We start from the raw sequence: 18,496 nt of genomic DNA, 5'->3' as shown, positions 1-18,496 counted from the left end.
CATATTCCTCTGTGTTGGATTGGGCTCCTCTTCCGCTGACATTATGCCGATCCGGAAATCTAATATGCATGTTCAGCAACGCTGTGCGTGCTTTAGGCCTTCTCCATAGGAAAGCATTGGATCACTTGGGTAATTGAAGATGCTGAACGTCCTCACGCAAAGGCGTCCAGCATCATTTCACAGAGTTAAATTGTGAAACTGCTGGACAGCCATTAGAGGCAGTCTTAACCCTGCAATGTAAACATTGCAGTTTCTCTAAAACTGCAATGTTTTACAATACAGGGATAAGGGGACAGTGGTTTGGGTGCCAACAAAGTCCCTTTAAGCGGAAGTTGACCCTTTCTATTTTTTTATGCATTATATAAAATAGATATATAACTAAAGAAGATTAAATATAAAAAGAAGTCCACAAATGTGCCCGAAGTGTCCATTTAAATACTGTATCGACTTCTGTAGCTGTAGGCATTGTATCCCATCAATGTGCTTTTCCAAAACATAATTTCTTCCTACATGCCACCACATCCTTACCCATTTGTATGTAAATCACAAAAAAAAAAAAAAAAAAAAAAAAAAAAAAAATAGTCCTACTTTAATTTAGTGATAATTTTATGGAAATGGGTGGGGGGAAAAAAATCACCCCCTAAAAATGTAATAGGTATAATTTAGAACCTGTTTCACATTATATACAAAAATAAATATATTGGAAATTTGAAAAACTACCAGCATGAAAATTTGACATTTACCTGCCTCTATCTACTGTTGGACTACATCTTTTATAAACCTCCATCTATAACAACCACCTCGTACTGTGGTCAGAGGCTACATGTCAGTCTATCAGTATCTTGAGCTACAGGCTCATTGCGTAACAACCTGTAGCACTTCCTGTAGCTGTAGTGCAGTCTGCAGGTTTCCTTGCACACGTAAGCGTCCCTGATTGTAGGCTGCAAGGGGGTGAAGTTTCCCTTGAATAAGAGAGAGAAGGTCAGTTTCTGTAATGTCCAATGTAACATCCGGAGTGCCACCAATCACTCCCCATCCGGCCCGACCCGAACCTGTAAGAAGTACATGGAAGAAACAGGTCAGAAGAATGGAAAGAGAACACATTTCAGGACACAAAGCAGAATGAAAGTAACGCGATTAAAAAACGTGGCAGGGGATTATAATGGCAGCTTATGGGTCAAAGGAGATTTAGAAAAGGTCTAAATGTTAAGAAGTGAAGAGCGCGAAATAAATCAAGGAATAAATGAATGTAGACAATGTCAAATGTAAGGAAAAAATACATAAAAAGAAATGATAAACTAAAGGAAAATAGTAAAAAGTGAGGCCTAGACGGAGACGCCTGAAGAAAATTCCTACATTGCTTGTGGTAGATTGGAGGAGTATAGACAGATACGAGATCCCTTACGAATGATTTGATATTTACCTGATGTTAGATCTAGGAAATATGGAGCTCTCTCTCCACTCTCCAAGGTCAAATGAAACTGGAATGAAGATCCCACCTTAGAGACTAGTGACTCGTTCAGGTTTCCTTCTAACCTGGACAGCAGCTGCTGCAATGTGAGACCTAAAACAAGAACTAAGTTACAAAGCCATGAATGATCATCAACCTACCTAGCATGCACAGAATAACAAAAAATAAAAACAATTTAGCTCACATTTTGACGCCTCCAATTTCCTAATTATGAGTGAAGGGATTATGTAAATGACAAGTTAGTCCATTACTTACTAAGGTATATGGATAGATCTAATTTATTGGTTAAACTAAAGTTTAACTTGTGTTAAGTGTAAAAACGAAAATCTTTAATTATATTACGTGTATATACAAGGATTAGTGATTGTGCCAAGCAGTTCTTCCAGTGCTCCGTTCAAAAGTAAATGTACTGGTTTTATTTTCCTTTTGCTTAAAATGATATTTTATAAGTAGATAGTGCCTATACATAGGTCTCTTTCACTCATTCTGCACACAAGCTTATTTAAAGGGTTTGTGCAGCCCTGACGCTGTGTATCTCTAGGTGCTAGGAGGGGAAAGCTGATGGATGCTATTCATAAATGGAGAAATTGTCTCCCCAGGCTCAGAATTTGGTTCTCCCCTATTCTGATTGGCCGAATAGATGGTGATACCACGATTAGTGAGTAGTCACGTCCTGAGAGACTGGGGTCATACCCCATCCCTCTTTCCCTCACCTTCTCCTTTCCTCTTTCCTCTTCTTTCTTTCTTTTCTGCTATGATTAAACTTTTTTATTTACTTATCAGATAAAATACGTCTTGCATGTCAACATGGCTATGCTTTCATCTTTTTCACTATTGCTTATTGTTGCTGCATTGGAAAAAAATCATCAATAAACACTTTAATTACACAAAAAAAAAAGTATGTAGTGTCCTTTAATGTTGCGTGAACATGATAAAATAACTTTAAAAAAAAAATCAGTTTATATGTGCATTGTTTGCAGTGACCAAAGGTTATCTTATAATGTGGGAACAAAACACCACATTTAAAATAACACTTCCCAGCAGCCTTGACATAGACGCGGAAAGCAACCTTTATTACAAACATGTAAAATCTTCTCACAGCCATAACAGTAACCCTTTTCTTTTAGAGGTGAATGATTTCTAATCGTGATGGAAAAACCCAGCCCGGTTTCATTCTGTGGGAATTCTGTGGGAAGGCGTACTCCTTCCTATAATGGTATACAGTGTTCTAGCCAGTATTCTAAAAAGAGATAACAAACGAGTACCTGTAGACAAACATGTAAAATCTTCTCACAGCCATAACAGTAACCCTTTTCTTTTAGAGGTGAATGATTTCTAATCGTGATGGAAAAACCCAGCCCGGTTTCATTCTGTGGGAATTCTGTGGGAAGGCGTACTCCTTCCTATAATGGTATACAGTGTTCTAGCCAGTATTCTAAAAAGAGATAACAAACGAGTACCTGTAGACGGATTTATTTCCTTCTCTGGATTCTGCTTAGCTAGAGAGATGACCTGCATTAGTAGTTGCTCGAATCCCCCGCTGGGCGTTTTGGACTGTGTATTCACACAACCAACCGGATTGCTGTCAGGTGACTGCATGACGGCCTCCATCGCCAGGTCCACGCGGTCTACGCATGCACCCCATGGCTTCACTTGTTCATTAATGTCCTCCTGCAGAGCATAAAACTTATTTATTTCTGTAGCACACCGTTTGTTGTACTGGCAATTTTGACTTAAAACTTATTAACAATTTTAGTGCATGTTATTTTTAGCCCACCTGTGATGTAAAAATTAAAACAACTTAAAACACCGCCCAGCTTCATAATGTAGAACTGAAAAGTAATAATTGTTCTTGCGTGTATATGATCCTATAGCAATGTTGTCATGTACCTATTGTTACATATTACAGCAATCTAAGGCTTGTTTTTGTATCAGTGTTAATTCTTTACCTGCTCATTGTGAAATAATTTCATTCAGGGTTATGTTTTTATTTTAAATCATGTATGTCATTGTTTATATATACTATAAAATGACTATTAAATAAATAGAATTAAAACAAAACACAGACACTGCACAGTACATATGATTGCATGAAACTATTGTTTAATTTATGGGAATGATATCTTAAATCATCATGACCAGTTCTCTGCATATTATCACAACCCTTTACAAGACACATCCTTCCACTCCACGGTCTCTCCACCAACAGATAACTATACAGCATATCATTCATTGCATTAGTGTAAATGCCTGACAATCATATCAGTGTGTATGAGAACATCAGTTGAGAAATTCTACACTCCATAATAATGAATTACATGAACCCAGGAGAATATTGTACCCACTCACCTTTAAATGTTCACCTATGCGCATCCGACTACTATACATCTCTTGCAGATATTTTCTACCGAGGCTCTGCACCAATAGGTTCTGTGCTGTATTCTGAATCACGAAGCTCAGGTCTTGTACAGATAAGACAGACAGCACTGGGTCACACACCCGGAATTGGATATCTGCTCCAAGACATACCACTGCCCCATCCCGTGACTTCACCTGTACATTTAAAGGGACAGTTTGTTAGAAGATAGATAGGATGACAATATGTACACATGAAAGGAATGTCTCAGGTCATAACTATCAAATTACTAACAGACTTTAAAAAAAATGCATTCAGAAAAGTTCAGAAACATGACACAGAAATGTGAGCATGTGCCAAAGTTGTGTTTTCAATCATGTATCAATGACACAGTTGTGTTGATGGTTCCCTTAACCATTTTTTAAACAATAGACAACTTGCAGTCAATTAAACTACAAAAACTTTGCTCAACTGCCCTTCCTTATCCCTACAACTGTATCTCTCCCCTGCCCTTCTGATCCTGTTTATCTCCCCCAAATACGTTTTTGCAGATCACTCCTCCACTTGAGGCACCCTCCCTATTTCTCCACGAATTGACTCAAACTACCCTTAATGGGGCTAAATATTCTGCATGTTCAACTTAATTTCTACCAAAACCCGTGAGTGCTCGCTCAAGACGTCCAGTAATCATGAATATGTACACTTGTATTATTGTAAAATCAGATTACCTTCATCAACCGAACTTGAGAAGTTTCTCACTACAGCAGGTGTCAAAATTGTATTCCACGAATTACAAAAAACACAACGTGTCAATAAGATATGATCTTTCCATTGGTCAAGTTTATTTATTCATTTTTAAAAATGTTAAAAGTAACAGAATTGAGGAGGCAAGTCCAGTGCATGCCCTAAAATAGTCTCTAAAATTACCCCAATTCTATTATATGCACTTGGATATATGTATTTGCCAGTATTCTAAACAGTTTTTGTTTATATGAAAAAGTGTCGCTACAAGAGCTTGTTCAACATGCCGCCAGTTTTGTCTAGCTTTAGTAAATCCTTTTCGAGGAACTACCTTTTTGCACAGTCCTATAGCAGATGGGGCCCTTTTTTGCGATACACATGAAATCCAGATTAGAACTAATAATAATTTAACTTATAACGGACACTCAACTTTTTTCATTTACTGCAAAAGTGTGCCCTCTTCAGAGAGACCACATACAAATTTACACCCCCTCATAGCTGTATTCATGATGCAAATATTCTTAAATAACGCAGAATAAATCTATTTTAAACTCTGTGGTTTTTTCACCTTAGATGGAGGTATTTTGAAGGCTCTCGTCCTCATGTCTACCCTTTGAAACTGATCAATTAGAGGGAGCAGTAAGACCATCCCTGGACCTCTGGGAGGGCGTACACGGCCAAGCCGAAATACAACAATCCGTTGATAATCAGGGACCACCTGTAAAAAAAATAAATCAATAAACATAATGTTAATAAGAAGTTGGAGCACTCAACATCGGGGCAAATGTCTTACAACATTAACACTCTAATGTTTAATGTCTGAATTTATATTTAATTCACCAAGACATTTTCCATGTTAGATGAATAATTGTTAATTGAGTTCCAATAGAAATGAGAGGGCAATAAACAGGTAATTGGCAATCGATGTAATGTATTCTGTGTCCTCTGGGTGGCCGCCATTCGGGAGCCGAACACGTGGCGGCGGCCATCTTAAACCACCGAACAGCGGTGTTTTGCCGTCGAGTGTCTGGAACTGAAATCGGACACTCGACTAGGCAAACACCGCTGAGACCTCCAGACTTCCAGGATTTCGTGGGGAAACTACCGAACGGCCCGCCGTTCGGTAGAAAGAAACTCACGAACTAGGGGATTCATGCGAATCCCCCTTAGTCTCTATAACACCAGTAATTCGTCTGTTTCATTCACTTGTTTGTGACCGACCGCAGGGCCAAAATGCATGGAACTGTTTTCGGATACTTTGCCCATGCGGTCGGTCAAATCTTTGGAAACCCATATCTCCCGAACCATTCATCCGAATGACTTGAATTTTGAGTATGTTGTCCCCCTGAATAAGGGCTATCCAGCGATGCTGGATTTAAAGGTGTACCCCCTGTATTTGGGGTACATCCAGGAATTGGGAAAAAGGGTGTACGGTATAATTATGTTAAGTGTTAATCTAAGGGGAGGAAATGTGTGGGAGGTACATCCATGTGATTGGTTAATTTCATCCTCCCCCTGGGAGTGTCCTGTATGTACTTGTTTGTAATAAAAGCCAGACTGGGTGTCCCAGTCCTGAGTTCTTGCTTAACCCTCAAAGCGATGTGTCGTCTCGTTCTTTGGGGGAATGGGATTGTATGCTGACTGCCAGGAGTGTAAGCCGATGTCTGCTTTTCTTGTTCAGCTGTTCCAGTGTTCGTGTGGTTCCAGTCGGGAGAATGGTGTTTGCAGTAGCTGCCTGTGCATCTGTAAAGGGGATTATCGCCTAAACTGGGTTTTATCCTCTTGTGTGTGAAACGGTCCGTTACAGTCTTTCCTCCCACAAACTAACTATGCTTCACTAATAATTACTCGTTTCCTAAACTAATTATCATTGACAACATAAACATAATCCTCAGTAACAACAATGCATATATAATTTGCTTATGTTTTATAATAATAATAATAATAATAATAATAATGTGAGTGCTGCCCTTCTGCAATATATTTATATAATGGGAGTCTAGGTGAACTCCCCGGTGTTGCACCCCTCCCTGTCACAGGTGCCTCGTTCCAGGGACCCATTAACCTTAAACTGCAGAAAGCCCCAGGGTGACGGATTTACCAAGTAAGTGGGGTAACCTCATAAGAGCAGGCATTAGGCTGCTAGAGTAGGACATGCCAAGAATGGGGTACATTGGCATTGTGGAAGGTTTATGCTGTAAGTAAATCACTATTAATGTTGCCAGGTGTGTTTAAAAATTCTTAAAGAATTGTGGATGCTGAAGCCAGTTTAAAATTGAGTGGGTGCGCGGTTATTGGCATGTATAAATTGTTCCCAGTATATATAAATAATAAAATCTGTCAACATTGAAGTTGCTGTTTAGTAGATAGGAGAGTGCGCTGGATCTTGTGTATTGTTTAATGTATAATATGGCCCCCAGCAGCACCCCATTTAACCACTTAAAGGCACATGACGGACATATTCCGTCATGATTCCCTTTTATTCCAGAAGTTTTGTCCTTAAGGGGTTAAGCATGTTAAGGTGAGTGCAACCACCCCCCAGGTTATATATTTGGGAGTCTAGCCAACTCCTTGGTTTTGCACCCCTCCCTGTTACAGGTGCCTCATCTCAGGTCCTTATTTAGCCTTGTACTGCAGAGAGCCCCAGATGGAATTTTTCCACCAAGTAAGTGAGTTATTCACATAAGAGTAGACATTAGACTGTGAGAGTAGGACCTGCCAAAGATGGGGTACATTGACTTTGTGGCAGGCTTATGCAATATATGATCATATAATGTAACTAAATCCCCATTATTTTTTGCCTAGATTAGGTGTTTTTTTTAAAAAAAAAACACCTTTTATTGTTTATTGTATAATATGGCCCCCAGCAGCACACTATTTAAGCATGTTCAGGTGAGTGCAGTGTGTGTGTATATATACCGTATATACTAGAGTATAAGCCGAGTTTTTCAGCACATTTTTTGTGCTGAAAAACCCCAACTCGGCTTATACTCGAGTCAATAGTCTGTATTATGGCAATGTGCATTGCCATAATACAGACTGGGGCTGTGGGGGCTGTCAGAGCTGTAACGTACCAGTCCTGCAGCTCCTGTCAGCTCCCTCCTACTCCGCGCCATCCGTTCAGCACCTCGGTCAGCTCCCAGTGTAAATCTCGCGAGAGCCGCGGCTCTCGCGAGACTTACAGTGTGAGCTGACAGAAGAGCTGAACGGACGGCGCGGAGGAGGAGAGAGCTGACAGGAGCTGCAGGAGAGGTAAGTAAACTCTCTGACAGCCCCCCTCTCCCCACCCCACTGAACTGCCAATGCTGGACCACCAGGGAAGGAGAGCCCCCCTCCCTGCCATGTATCAAGCAGGGAGGGGGGACGAAAAAATAAAAAATTATAATAATGATAAAATAATTAAATTAAATAAATAATAAGAAGAAATAATAATAAAAAAAATAATGAAAATAATTTAAAAAAATAATAAAATTGCCCACCCCCACCAAAGCTCTGCAACACACACACACACACACACACACACACACACTGCACACATACTGCACTCATACACACACACTGCACACATACGCACACACACGCACACACTGCACACATACGCACACACTGCACACATACGCACACAGGGCCGGCCTTAGGGGTGTGCGAGCTGTGCGGTCGCACAGGGCGCCATGGCAACAGGGGCGCCGGGCGGCCAACACAGCTCGCAGGCCGGCCGAGTTATGTATTTCAAGTGAAGAGCAAGTCAAGTGCAAAATGCTGCTTTGCACTTGACTTGCAAATTATGAGCAGAGAGCAGCGGCCGGGAATCCACTTCTGTGTGGAGTGTGGAGGAGGAGCGTGGGGGTGTGATGCCGCATACTTGCGTGACGTCGACGTGCTCTGTCATCAGAGGGAGCCGCGGAAGGATCCAATTCAGTGAGTGAAGGCGGCGCCCGGTGCTCTTCAATCGGCGGAGACAGCTCAGTCCAGGGAGCAGCAGCCTTTACTGTGAGTGACTGTTCTTTTTTTTTCTTTTGTATTAAATAGGTTTTGTTGAAGGCGTGCAGGAATTTAATTAAGGGGGGCAGGGGATTGATGAAAGGGTGGCATGGATTGGATTAATTGGCAGGGGATTTATAAAGGGCGGCAGGAAATTGAAAAGGGGGGCATGGGGCTGATTAAAGGGGGGCAGGTGGGTGATACATATGTGGGAGGGGATTGATGAGGGGGTCTGGGGGCTGATGAATGGGGCAGAGGGCTGATAAAAGGGGGAGTCAGGGGACTGATGAATGGGGCAGAGGGCTGTTAAAGGGGTGGGAGGGGATTGATGAGAGGGGCAGGGGACTGATGAAGGGGTGGCAGGAATTGATAGGGTGGGAGGGGATTGATGAAGGGCAAGGGGTGGCTAGGAGTTTGATGAAGGGATGGCCAGGGCATTGATGAAGGGGAAGGGATGGCCGGGAGTTTGAAGTCGTGGCCAGGGGCTTGGTGAAGATCTGGCCAGGGGTTTTGGTTAAGAGGTGCAGGGGCTTTGTAGAAGGGGGTGGAGGCGACAGATTGTGAATGCTCCTAAAATAGTTTGAAGGGGTCCAAACAGAGACGGGTGAGGGTGGGGGGGGGGCGCCACAAGATTGTTTTGCACAGGGCGCCTGAACACCTAAGGCCGGCCCTGTACGCACCCACTGCATTCATTATACACACACTGCATTCATTATACACACACTGTAAATAAATATTCAATGAATATATTTTTTTTAGGATCTAATTTTATTTACCAGTAGCTGCTGTATTTCCCACCCTAGTCTTATACTCGAGTCAATAAGTTTTCCCAGTTTTTTGGGGTAAAATTCGGCTTATATTCGGGTCGGCTTATACTCGAGTATACACGGTATATATATTTTGTTCAAGTAGAGATTGTAGCAGTATTAGTCCAGTGATGTAGAAAGATATTTATGACCCTCTGCAAAAATGGTGTCTATTTCCTAACAAACCTGTGTCTTATCTACACTCATGTCGCTTTAACCCCTATATCACAACTCAACTTTGAATTCTATGTGTCGTTTTGCTCAGAAATGCTTCAGACTTGAGAACGAGAGGTTCTCCTGAAAGCTTGTCATTAAAAAAATTCTGTTAGTCCAATAAAAAAGGTATTACGAGATACAAATTTTATCTGGTTTTTACATACATACATGTGTGTGTGTGTGTATATATATATATATATATTTATATATATATACACACACACACACATACACACACACACACACACTGCTTACTATAGAGAATAATAAAATAGATTAGAGGAGAAGCTCCATAAAACAAAGACAAGGTCTGGAAATTACAAACATGTTTAGGCAAATAGAAGTTAATATCTTTCTCTAATATAGGGGAAATACTCCATGGTTGGCACTTTCAAAATCAGAAACTAGTCAAAGGCATAACTTGCAAACACCAAGACTGAAAAGTCATACCCTGCCAACAGGGAGGAGAAACTAAACAGAAAACCCCATTGTTCTCAGGAAGCATGTATTTGCTAATGTCAGAATTCCCACAGCTTGATCTTGCCTTATGAGTTTATTTTTACCTGTCGTTCCAGGAAACCCAAAACAATATCTGCCTGTAAGGTAACACTGCAGCAATGACTACATATTGCAAATAGACTCGTGACTTGTTACCTCACACTGTAAATTCATTTCTTGATACAGTAATAATAAAAACTAATATCACAATAGTATACATTGCTAAAAACAAAGGCAAGTAGGAGCACATCATTCATGTAGTACTGAAAGAATATCAGGATGAATCATAGAAACTACGGCAACTACTAATTATAAGTAGAAAATGTAGGCCAACAGCATCAGAACATGCATTCAAAGATTAAATACTGCAAATGGTACAAAATGATGCCAAACATTAGAATCAAAACGATTAGATACTGTTAATCAGTATAAGTATGCAAAAGGCAGGACACCATCCACACCAGTGCACCAGTACATATACTATGAGTTAGATAAATTGAGGCTGTTTTGCAGAACCTCATAAACAGAGATTATAACACTAGCATATACAGACGCTGTAACGAACAGGCAAACCATACACAGGGCTTGTAATGGACATATATTCTTATATGGACACTATAGTCACCAGAACAACTACAGCTTATTGCATTTGTTCTGGTGAGTAGAATCATTCCCTTCAGGCTTCTTGCAGTAAACATTGTTTTTTCAGAGAAATGGCAGTGTTTACATTAGAGCCTAGGGATACATGCACTGACCACTTCTTATATGGCTTCCTGGTGCTGCACAGTGTGCAGCACTGACATTCAGTCTCCATTCTCTGTTCGGGATTGCTCATGCATTGATTCAAGGTATCTCTTTGAGGAGATGCTGATTGGCCAGGGCTGTGTTTGGCTTGTGCTGGCTCTGCCCCTGATCTGCCTCCTTGACAGTTTCAACCACCCAAAGGACATGTGTCAGAAGGGGCCCAGTCGGGCACTATGGCCCTTTAACAGCACAACCGGGCCACCTTCTTGTCTGCAGCGCTGGGAGGAAGTGACAGCTTGTCACTTACTCATAAAGAGACGTGAAGGAGGAGCTAGAGAGGAAGGGGCCGGGCAAGGAGAGACAGAGCCTAACGCCCAACTACGTCAGCCAGCACACTGGACCCCATGGAAGCCACCCTCCTGCACCCAAAATGTAGGAAACTGGAGGGTAGCTATAAAAGTGTACATTTTGACCTGCATTGTGTGTGTGTATTTGTATACCTCAGTGTGTGTCTGTATGTCTGTCAGTGTGCGTCTTTGTATCTGTATGTTGTCTGTATGTGTGTATCAGTGTGCGTATCTGTGTGTCTGTATCTCTATGTTTGTCAGGGTGTATGCGTATGTATGTGCATCAATGTGCGTATCTGTGTGTCCTTATGTACATCAGTGTGTGTGTATATGTACCTGTGTGTCTCTATATCTGCATGTGTGTCAGTGTGTCATGTCTTCATGTGTGTCAGTGTGCGTATCCGTGCATCTGCATGTGTATCTGTGTCTGTGTATCTGCATGTATATGTGCATTTGTGCTTACATCTCAGCATTGAAACGCCAACACTACATACAAACACACCCCTACGAAAACATGCTTATGTTCAAACACACAAACACTGCTCAGTGATAAATGCAAGGATGGGAAAATGAAAGAGCCCCAGCTGTTAAAGCATTGTGGGAGTTGTACGGCAAATGGGGATCTACCTTTTAACCATCATTTCGATAGGGAGGGCCAAAAAAAAAGTTCCATCACTGACATAAAGCATATAGTGAACACGTATACTGAGGCTGTGCTTCACACCAACTCACACATAGAGCATATAGTGGATACATATACTGATGCTGTGCTTTACACCAGCTCATATACAGAGATAATAGCAGTCACATATACGGAGGCTGTCTTCACACCAGCTCAAACAGGGAGGCTGTGTGTGGTGGGACCGCTGCCGGTCCGTGAATTGCCTGTTTGATGTTATGTGTGTTTCCCCATCATCTGCCTGTATTGGGAACACCCCAATACCTCATTTGGAATGTTGGCTTAGAACCTTCACACCTCGCAACATAGTGTCAAACTGCAAACCACAAGGGAAGCAATTAATGAGCACTCCTGCAGCTGGCCGCCATTCGTGCAGACGAACGCCAGCCAGGGGGAGCGTTTGTGGATTTTTTCCCAACTCGTTAGTTTCCCAAACAAGGACCTCCCCAGAGCCCCATTAGAACGTTGACACCAATTAATCAAAACGTTCGCTCTTGCAACATAAGTGTGAAACTGCAAGGGAAATAATTAATGAATGCTCCCCTGGGTGGCCGCGATTTCGTACAGACTAATGCCGCCAGGGGGAGCATTCATGTCCCGAAAAAGAGATGCTTCCATTGCAGGGTTTCACACAGAGACCTCGCGAGCGAGGGTCCCTGAGATTGGTGTGGGCACTTCTGGGGCACTGGCGAGTTTGGCAGGCTTTGTGGTGCCCGCTGGGGCAAAGAGACCAGCTCTTTTCCTGCAGGCAGGCTCTCTGTGCCTGGGAGACAAAGGGAAGGTCCCTTTTTCACGCGCTTGGTCTCCCAGGTACAAAGGCTCATGGGAGGAAGACCCCCCCTGTCCCCGGATGTGAAAAAACCCTGTGTTTGGGTGGTGGGCTTTTGGAGACAAAGCCCTTTCCCGTGTTAGGTTCCCGGGGAGGGGGAGGACCCTCGGAGGGGACATTGTATTGTGTGTTACACCCCTTGCATAATGTTTTTTTGTACCTCCAGAACTGTGTGTCGTCCAGTTCCTGGGGGGGGGGGCAAGTGTCTCTTTATATTCTAAATGGTTCCTATTCAGCTGAAGGAAGGGAATTAGCGAAGGTAACCGGTAGGGTTACACATGGTCCGCTACACTATGTTTGTCTTATATGCTGATTTAGATAAGCAAAGAGATAAAAACATTACCTTACCTTCCGCTACCTGAAAGAAGCCTGCTTATGTGCTTAAATGCACAGGTAATAGTAATCAATGCCACATGCCTTGATAGGACCAAGTGTCTGCATGAACGTATAGTCAGGCTTTTAAAAACATGTTATATACAAGTGTGTACTTCAATTAGTCACCCGGGGAAGCTTTCACTAACAGTGTGTATTGGCCTCTTCTCTTTCTTTAGCCTGCAGTATTCAGGCAGACTTTACACAGCCAGGCTATCCATTAATATCATTCTTTCATAAACTGCATCATTAAACGTATAAACTTACCTAAATGTTCACCAAAAGCCTTCTAAATGTGACCTATTTGTTAAAAGAAAGCCCAATGTAAGCAACTGGGAGGAACTGAAAGAACAGAAACCAAGGTACTTATACTAGTCTTTAATCTAATCTTACCTGAAGTAGGAAAACAAAATAAATAGCCATGGAGACAGATGAACTGCTGTAGGCATGTATTTTAGTGGCAAATGGGGATTTCAATCGCTGACAACCTAAACCATTTAGACTATATGCCTCATATTATATTAGTACAGGGCTCGACAAATCCCAGGCGCCAGATCGCCACGGCGACTAGAAATTTCGCCCTGGCGTCTGGGATTTGCCAGCTCTCTAGTAAGTGTGGGAAGGGGCTTTGACGTGAGGGAGCAGTACTCTGCCTGCAGCTCTTCTCTGCTCCCTCGCGCTATGTAATGATGCCGGGAGCCGGGATATGACGTCATTCCGGCATCATTACAGAGCGCAAGGGAGCAGAGAGGAGCTACAGGCAGAGTACTGCTCCCTCACATACAGGAAGAGATCAGCCCCACTGGACCCCAGGAAAGACCCACTCAGCTCTCCCAAACATAGGGAGGCTGAGTGGGTTTCAATTAAAACAAAAGTATGTGTGTAAGCCTGTGTGAGTCTGTCAAGAGTGTGTGCTTGTTAGAGAGCCTCTCAGTGTGTGTGTGTGCTTGTTAGAGAGCCTCTCAGTGTGTGTGTGTGTGTGTGTGTGTGAGCCTGTCATGTGTGCGAGCCTGTCAGAGTGTGTGTGTGCGCGAGCCTGTCAAAGTGTGTGTGTGTGTGCGCGAGCCTGTCAAAGTGTGTGTGTGCGCGAGCCTGTCAAAGTGTGTGTGTGTGTGCGCGAGCCTGTCAAAGTGTGTGTGTGTGTGCGCGAGCCTGTCAAAGTGTGTGTGTGTGTGCGCGAGCCTGTCAAAGTGTGTGTGTGTGTGTGCGCGAGCCTGTCAAAGTGTGTGTGTGTGTGCGCGAGCCTGTCAAAGTGTGTGTGTGTGTGCGCGAGCCTGTCAAAGTGTGTGTGTGTGTGCGCGAGCCTGTCAAAGTGTGTGTGTGTGTGCGCGAGCCTGTCAAAGTGTGTGTGTGTGCGCGAGCCTGTCAGAGTGTGTCTGTGTGTGTGTGAGAGAGAGCATGCGTGCAAGCCTGTTGTCAGCATGAGTGTGTATGTGAGCCTGTCAGTGTGTGTGCTTGCGTGCGCGTTTAGGTACCTGCCCCCTCCGATCGCATGAGGAAGGTGTTTTTTAATCACCTTTCTTCCCATTTTTCCACACCGTGACAGGTTCGCGATGACTGAAATGATCAATCTTTATGATCACAGCTAAGGCAATGCTTTCCCTTAGGAAAGCATTGGGAGGATTTTGTGCATGCGCAGCAAATGTACCAATCCGCATCTCCTCATAGAGATGCATTACATTAACCAATCTCTATGAGGAACATTCAGCACCTCCATGCAGAGCTTGGAGACACTGAACCTGGGTGCTGCATGTGGTGCAGCAGTGACCCAGGACTCTCTAGTGACCATCTGAGTGACTGTCATTAGAGGTGCTAGTAAGCAGCAATGTAAACTCTGCCCTTTTGCAGAAAAGGCAGTGTTTACACTGAAACACCTGCAGGGACAGGCTATAGACACCAGAACAACCACATCAAGCTGTAGTGGTGCTGGTGACTATAGTGTCCCTTTAAGAATTGCACTCTCGTTGAAAATGACTGGCTCCTAACTTTTTAGCTGGCTCCTATATTCTAAACAAATTTGTCAAGCCCTGTATTAGTATTGGTAATGCGGATGTTCCACTTTAGAATTAGCAAAATAAATGTCATACATATTTAGATGGCAGCGATAAGCTGACTCACTCAACCTAATAATGGCATTAAAATATGGATGGAATTGATACCGCAAATACAGAAGTGAAGTGAACTATCCTTGAACCGGGATACAGTGGTACAATGGGATATACTACTTAAGGTGCTTAGATTGTCATTTAGACATAGACTTTATGTTTAATGATTAAAGACACAAATTCAATACACCCTATGTGAGAGAGATTCTTAAAGAGCACACAGTTTACATCATAACAAAATAAACTGAAATTAAACAGATGCCCTAATGTATTATAACCACATATGCTCTTTCCATAGGTCATGTGTAAACTATTCAATGTGCTGCAGATATATGCCCATCCTCCCAATTCTGTAAAATCAGAGGAGAAGCACCAAGACATTGTACAGCTAAAAGTGACTTGTATGGGCTCTCAATGCTTTATATATCCTTGGCTGTGAGATCCATCATTCACAAAAAAACTACAAAATAACAAATAAAGCTACTTGGCAAATTAAATGAAACCACCCAGTGGCTGCTATCAAAGGGTAACTTTAATGGTACCTCCACCTTATACTCTTTTGAAAAAAGCATAACATTTAATCAATACATAGCAAAAAAAATAGGTCTTTCTCACACCTGTCAGTCAATTCTTCAGCATAAAGCCTGTACCGGAGAACTGACTGACAATGGATAACAGAAAAGACCTACCATAAGCTGTCGTTCTGATCTTCACACATAGCAACCATCAACGCTGCTAGCGTTCGCCAAAGAGTATAAGAATTGAGTCACTGACATCACTTTGTTCAGACGTCAACATGCTGGTAACAAAGCCCGTGTGTTGGTGTCACATAGAAAATTTCCCAGGCAGGTCACATTGAAGAAGAGACCCGGTGGAGCAGAGGTGGGTGTTATAAAAGAGTAACACTCACGAAGCTGAGGACATGGCAATGCTGGATTGGAGGTAAGGTGAGTGAATATCTCTAAACTCAACCGTAACCACTTAATATCACTGAATTGGTCATGGTGTGTGGAATAACCCTTTTAAATAAAATCAGTGTGGAGCCTGTATGTGCATGACCAAATTATCTTCTGCCTAAAACGTATATGGTTACTGGATTGATAACTTCAGCTCTATTTAGCAACCTCAGGTCATCAATACAAGATTTTTTGGAAGTTGGCGGTTCTGGCAATTCTGGAATGAGAATAGGAACAACTTCAAAATAATTTGGTGTAGAAATAAGTGATTGTGATTAATTCTACCCATGTATCTTTGTAGGTTAAAGGACCACTCTAGTGCCAGGAAAACATACTCGTTTTCCTGGCACTAGAGTGCCCTGAGGGTGCCCCCACCCTCAGGGACCCACTCCCGCCGGGCTCTGGGGGGAGGAAGGGGTTAAACTTACCTCTTTCTCCAGCGCCGGGCGGGGAGCTCTACTCCTCCTCCTCTTCTTCCTCGCGACGTCATCGGCTGAATGCGCATGCGCGGCAGGAGCCGCGCTCGCATTCAGCCGGTCGCATAGGAAAGCATTCATAATGCTTTCCTATGGACGCTTGCGTGCTCTCACTGTGATTTTCACAGTGAGAAGCACGCAAGCGCCTCTAGCGGCTGTCAGTGAGACAGCCACTAGAGGTTTTGGAGGCTGGCTTAACCCTCAGAATAAACATAGCAGTTTCTCTGAAACTGCTATGTTTATAAAAAAAAGGGTAAAAGCTAGCTGGACCTGGCACCCAGACCACTTCATTAAGCTGAAGTGGTCTGGGTGCCTAGAGTGGTCCTTTAATTGAAATACTGAACTCTATTTTTCAAACTAGACTAATTATTAAATACAGATACCAATACTCAATATCACAGTGACTAATTCATCATTGTATTGCTGCACTGCTTGAGAAATTAGCAGAGACAGTCTTATTGGAGTGGTGGGGACTTTATTTTAACATCCAAGGATCTCCAATCATGGCAGCACTAATAGCCTGGAGAGAAAGTATCACCTAAACAACTCATAAAGCAATAACATTTTATCACTATGATATTTATTGCTGTAAAAACTGCCATCTGTTGTGATTTTGATTTCATCATGTTTAACCAAAAAAACAGCAATTGTCTGCTAAAGGAGCAGTCCAGGCATCATAACCAGTATAAGCTTTAAAAAAAAATGGCTGAAATTGATATTGCTTATGTGGAAGTTGAATTTCTGCATATCAATTCCAGTAAAAGAAATATATTGCAATAGTTCAGTATTCTCCGTTCTTTGGTGAACAAATTATTTCAACCAATCACACAATGTGAATACAGTATAATATGCACAGCAGATTACACAGTGTACTGTCAGTAGTGGGAGAGAGAGTGCACGTGTTATTATTTATACCATATAACATTATTATTATTTATATTATTGCTTACCTTCAGGAAACACCAGATGGAGACAGGGAAGGTGATGAGAAGGAGCAGGCATGACAGACAGGAGATTGCAGTGTGAACCACTGACAGTATCCACGAGTCAGAGGGAGCTGTGGGTGAGAGGAGATGGTCAGACTAATGTTTAAACCCATTTATAGCAATAGTGGTGTGTAAATAGAACATTATACCTGCTTTCTGACACTGCCATGGAGGAGCTTCATCCAGCCCAGTGGGCAGACTGATATACTTATAATGACTCCCCATGGGTGCAAAACGAGGGGACACACGTACCAAGGAGGGAGCTTTACAAGAATCAATAACAACACAGTGTCTTCCAATGTTTACAAACACTTCCTGGTTACTAAATATGATGTAATGATAATCGTGTGTACAGGATGCGATTGCGAAGCACAGCGCCCTCTACTGCTGGGAGGTTGGATTGACATGTGAGAAAATAGCTGCTGCATTAGAAGTGGGAAACGAAGTGATCATATTTTTAGGGAGTTTAACAGATATCTATTAAAGTGGCACTGTCACTGTCTGGGGACTTTGAAGAATTTGCACAGACCCCCCGACGGTGACATTGTCACGTCCAGCGCCGGATAACGGACCAAGGGTCCATTTGGATTCTGGAAGTTCCTTTACAGCAACCAGAGGAGGAGTTGACCCTCAGAGGTAATTATTGCAGTTACTCAGAATCCAATAATTGCCACTGCAAGGTTAAGGGACATAGGCCTTTCACCCAAACCACTTCAATAAGCTGAAGTGGTCTGGATGCCTACAGTGTCCCTTTAATCATCCCCTCGTAGGCACATCCATCTTCTCCTGGCGGGTCCTCTTTAGCAGCCAACGTCATTACTGAACCATGGCGCATGCCTGCAAGTACAACATTGAGGTCTATGGAGGATGCCGCAAGACTGTGGAATCCTACTTAGCCAGAACCAATTCCCTGCTACTGTCACTGATGAAAGC

The 18,496-nt window shown here is 42.6% G+C and overlaps 1 protein-coding gene across 1 annotated transcript; it reads right to left on the bottom strand.

Annotated features, from left to right (window-relative positions):
* Nucleotides 1–370: 370 nt before the first annotated feature.
* Nucleotides 371–17,864, bottom strand: STOML1 (stomatin like 1). The gene is made up of 7 exons (XM_063445897.1): nt 17,713–17,864; nt 17,528–17,634; nt 5,137–5,286; nt 3,821–4,024; nt 2,932–3,142; nt 1,424–1,564; nt 371–1,052 (listed from the first exon to the last, which is right to left on the bottom strand). Exons 1-7 carry the CDS (start codon nt 17,786–17,788, stop codon nt 856–858), a joined length of 1,086 nt encoding a protein of 361 aa, XP_063301967.1. The 5' UTR covers nt 17,789–17,864; the 3' UTR covers nt 371–855.
* Between the last annotated feature and the right edge of the window lie 632 nt (nt 17,865–18,496).

Source organism: Pelobates fuscus, chromosome 3 (genome assembly GCF_036172605.1).
Source record: "Pelobates fuscus isolate aPelFus1 chromosome 3, aPelFus1.pri, whole genome shotgun sequence".
NCBI lineage: Eukaryota > Metazoa > Chordata > Amphibia > Anura > Pelobatidae > Pelobates > Pelobates fuscus.
Note: the sequence above shows the minus strand (reverse complement) of the source record. Positions and strands in the feature narration are given on the sequence as shown.

Bases quoted from the DNA above. Each gene is read 5' to 3' on its own strand.
- STOML1 (XM_063445897.1), bottom strand. From the start codon at position 17,788: ATGGGGAGTCATTATAAGTATATCAGTCTGCCCACTGGGCTGGATGAA. The intron at 5,287-17,527 runs GTAAGCAATAAT...TTTTTTTTACAG, and splicing joins CCATCTGGTGTTTCCTGAAG to GTGGTCCCTGATTATCAACG. The intron at 1,053-1,423 runs GTAAATATCAAA...TACTTCTTACAG, and splicing joins TTTCCTAGATCTAACATCAG to GTTCGGGTCGGGCCGGATGG.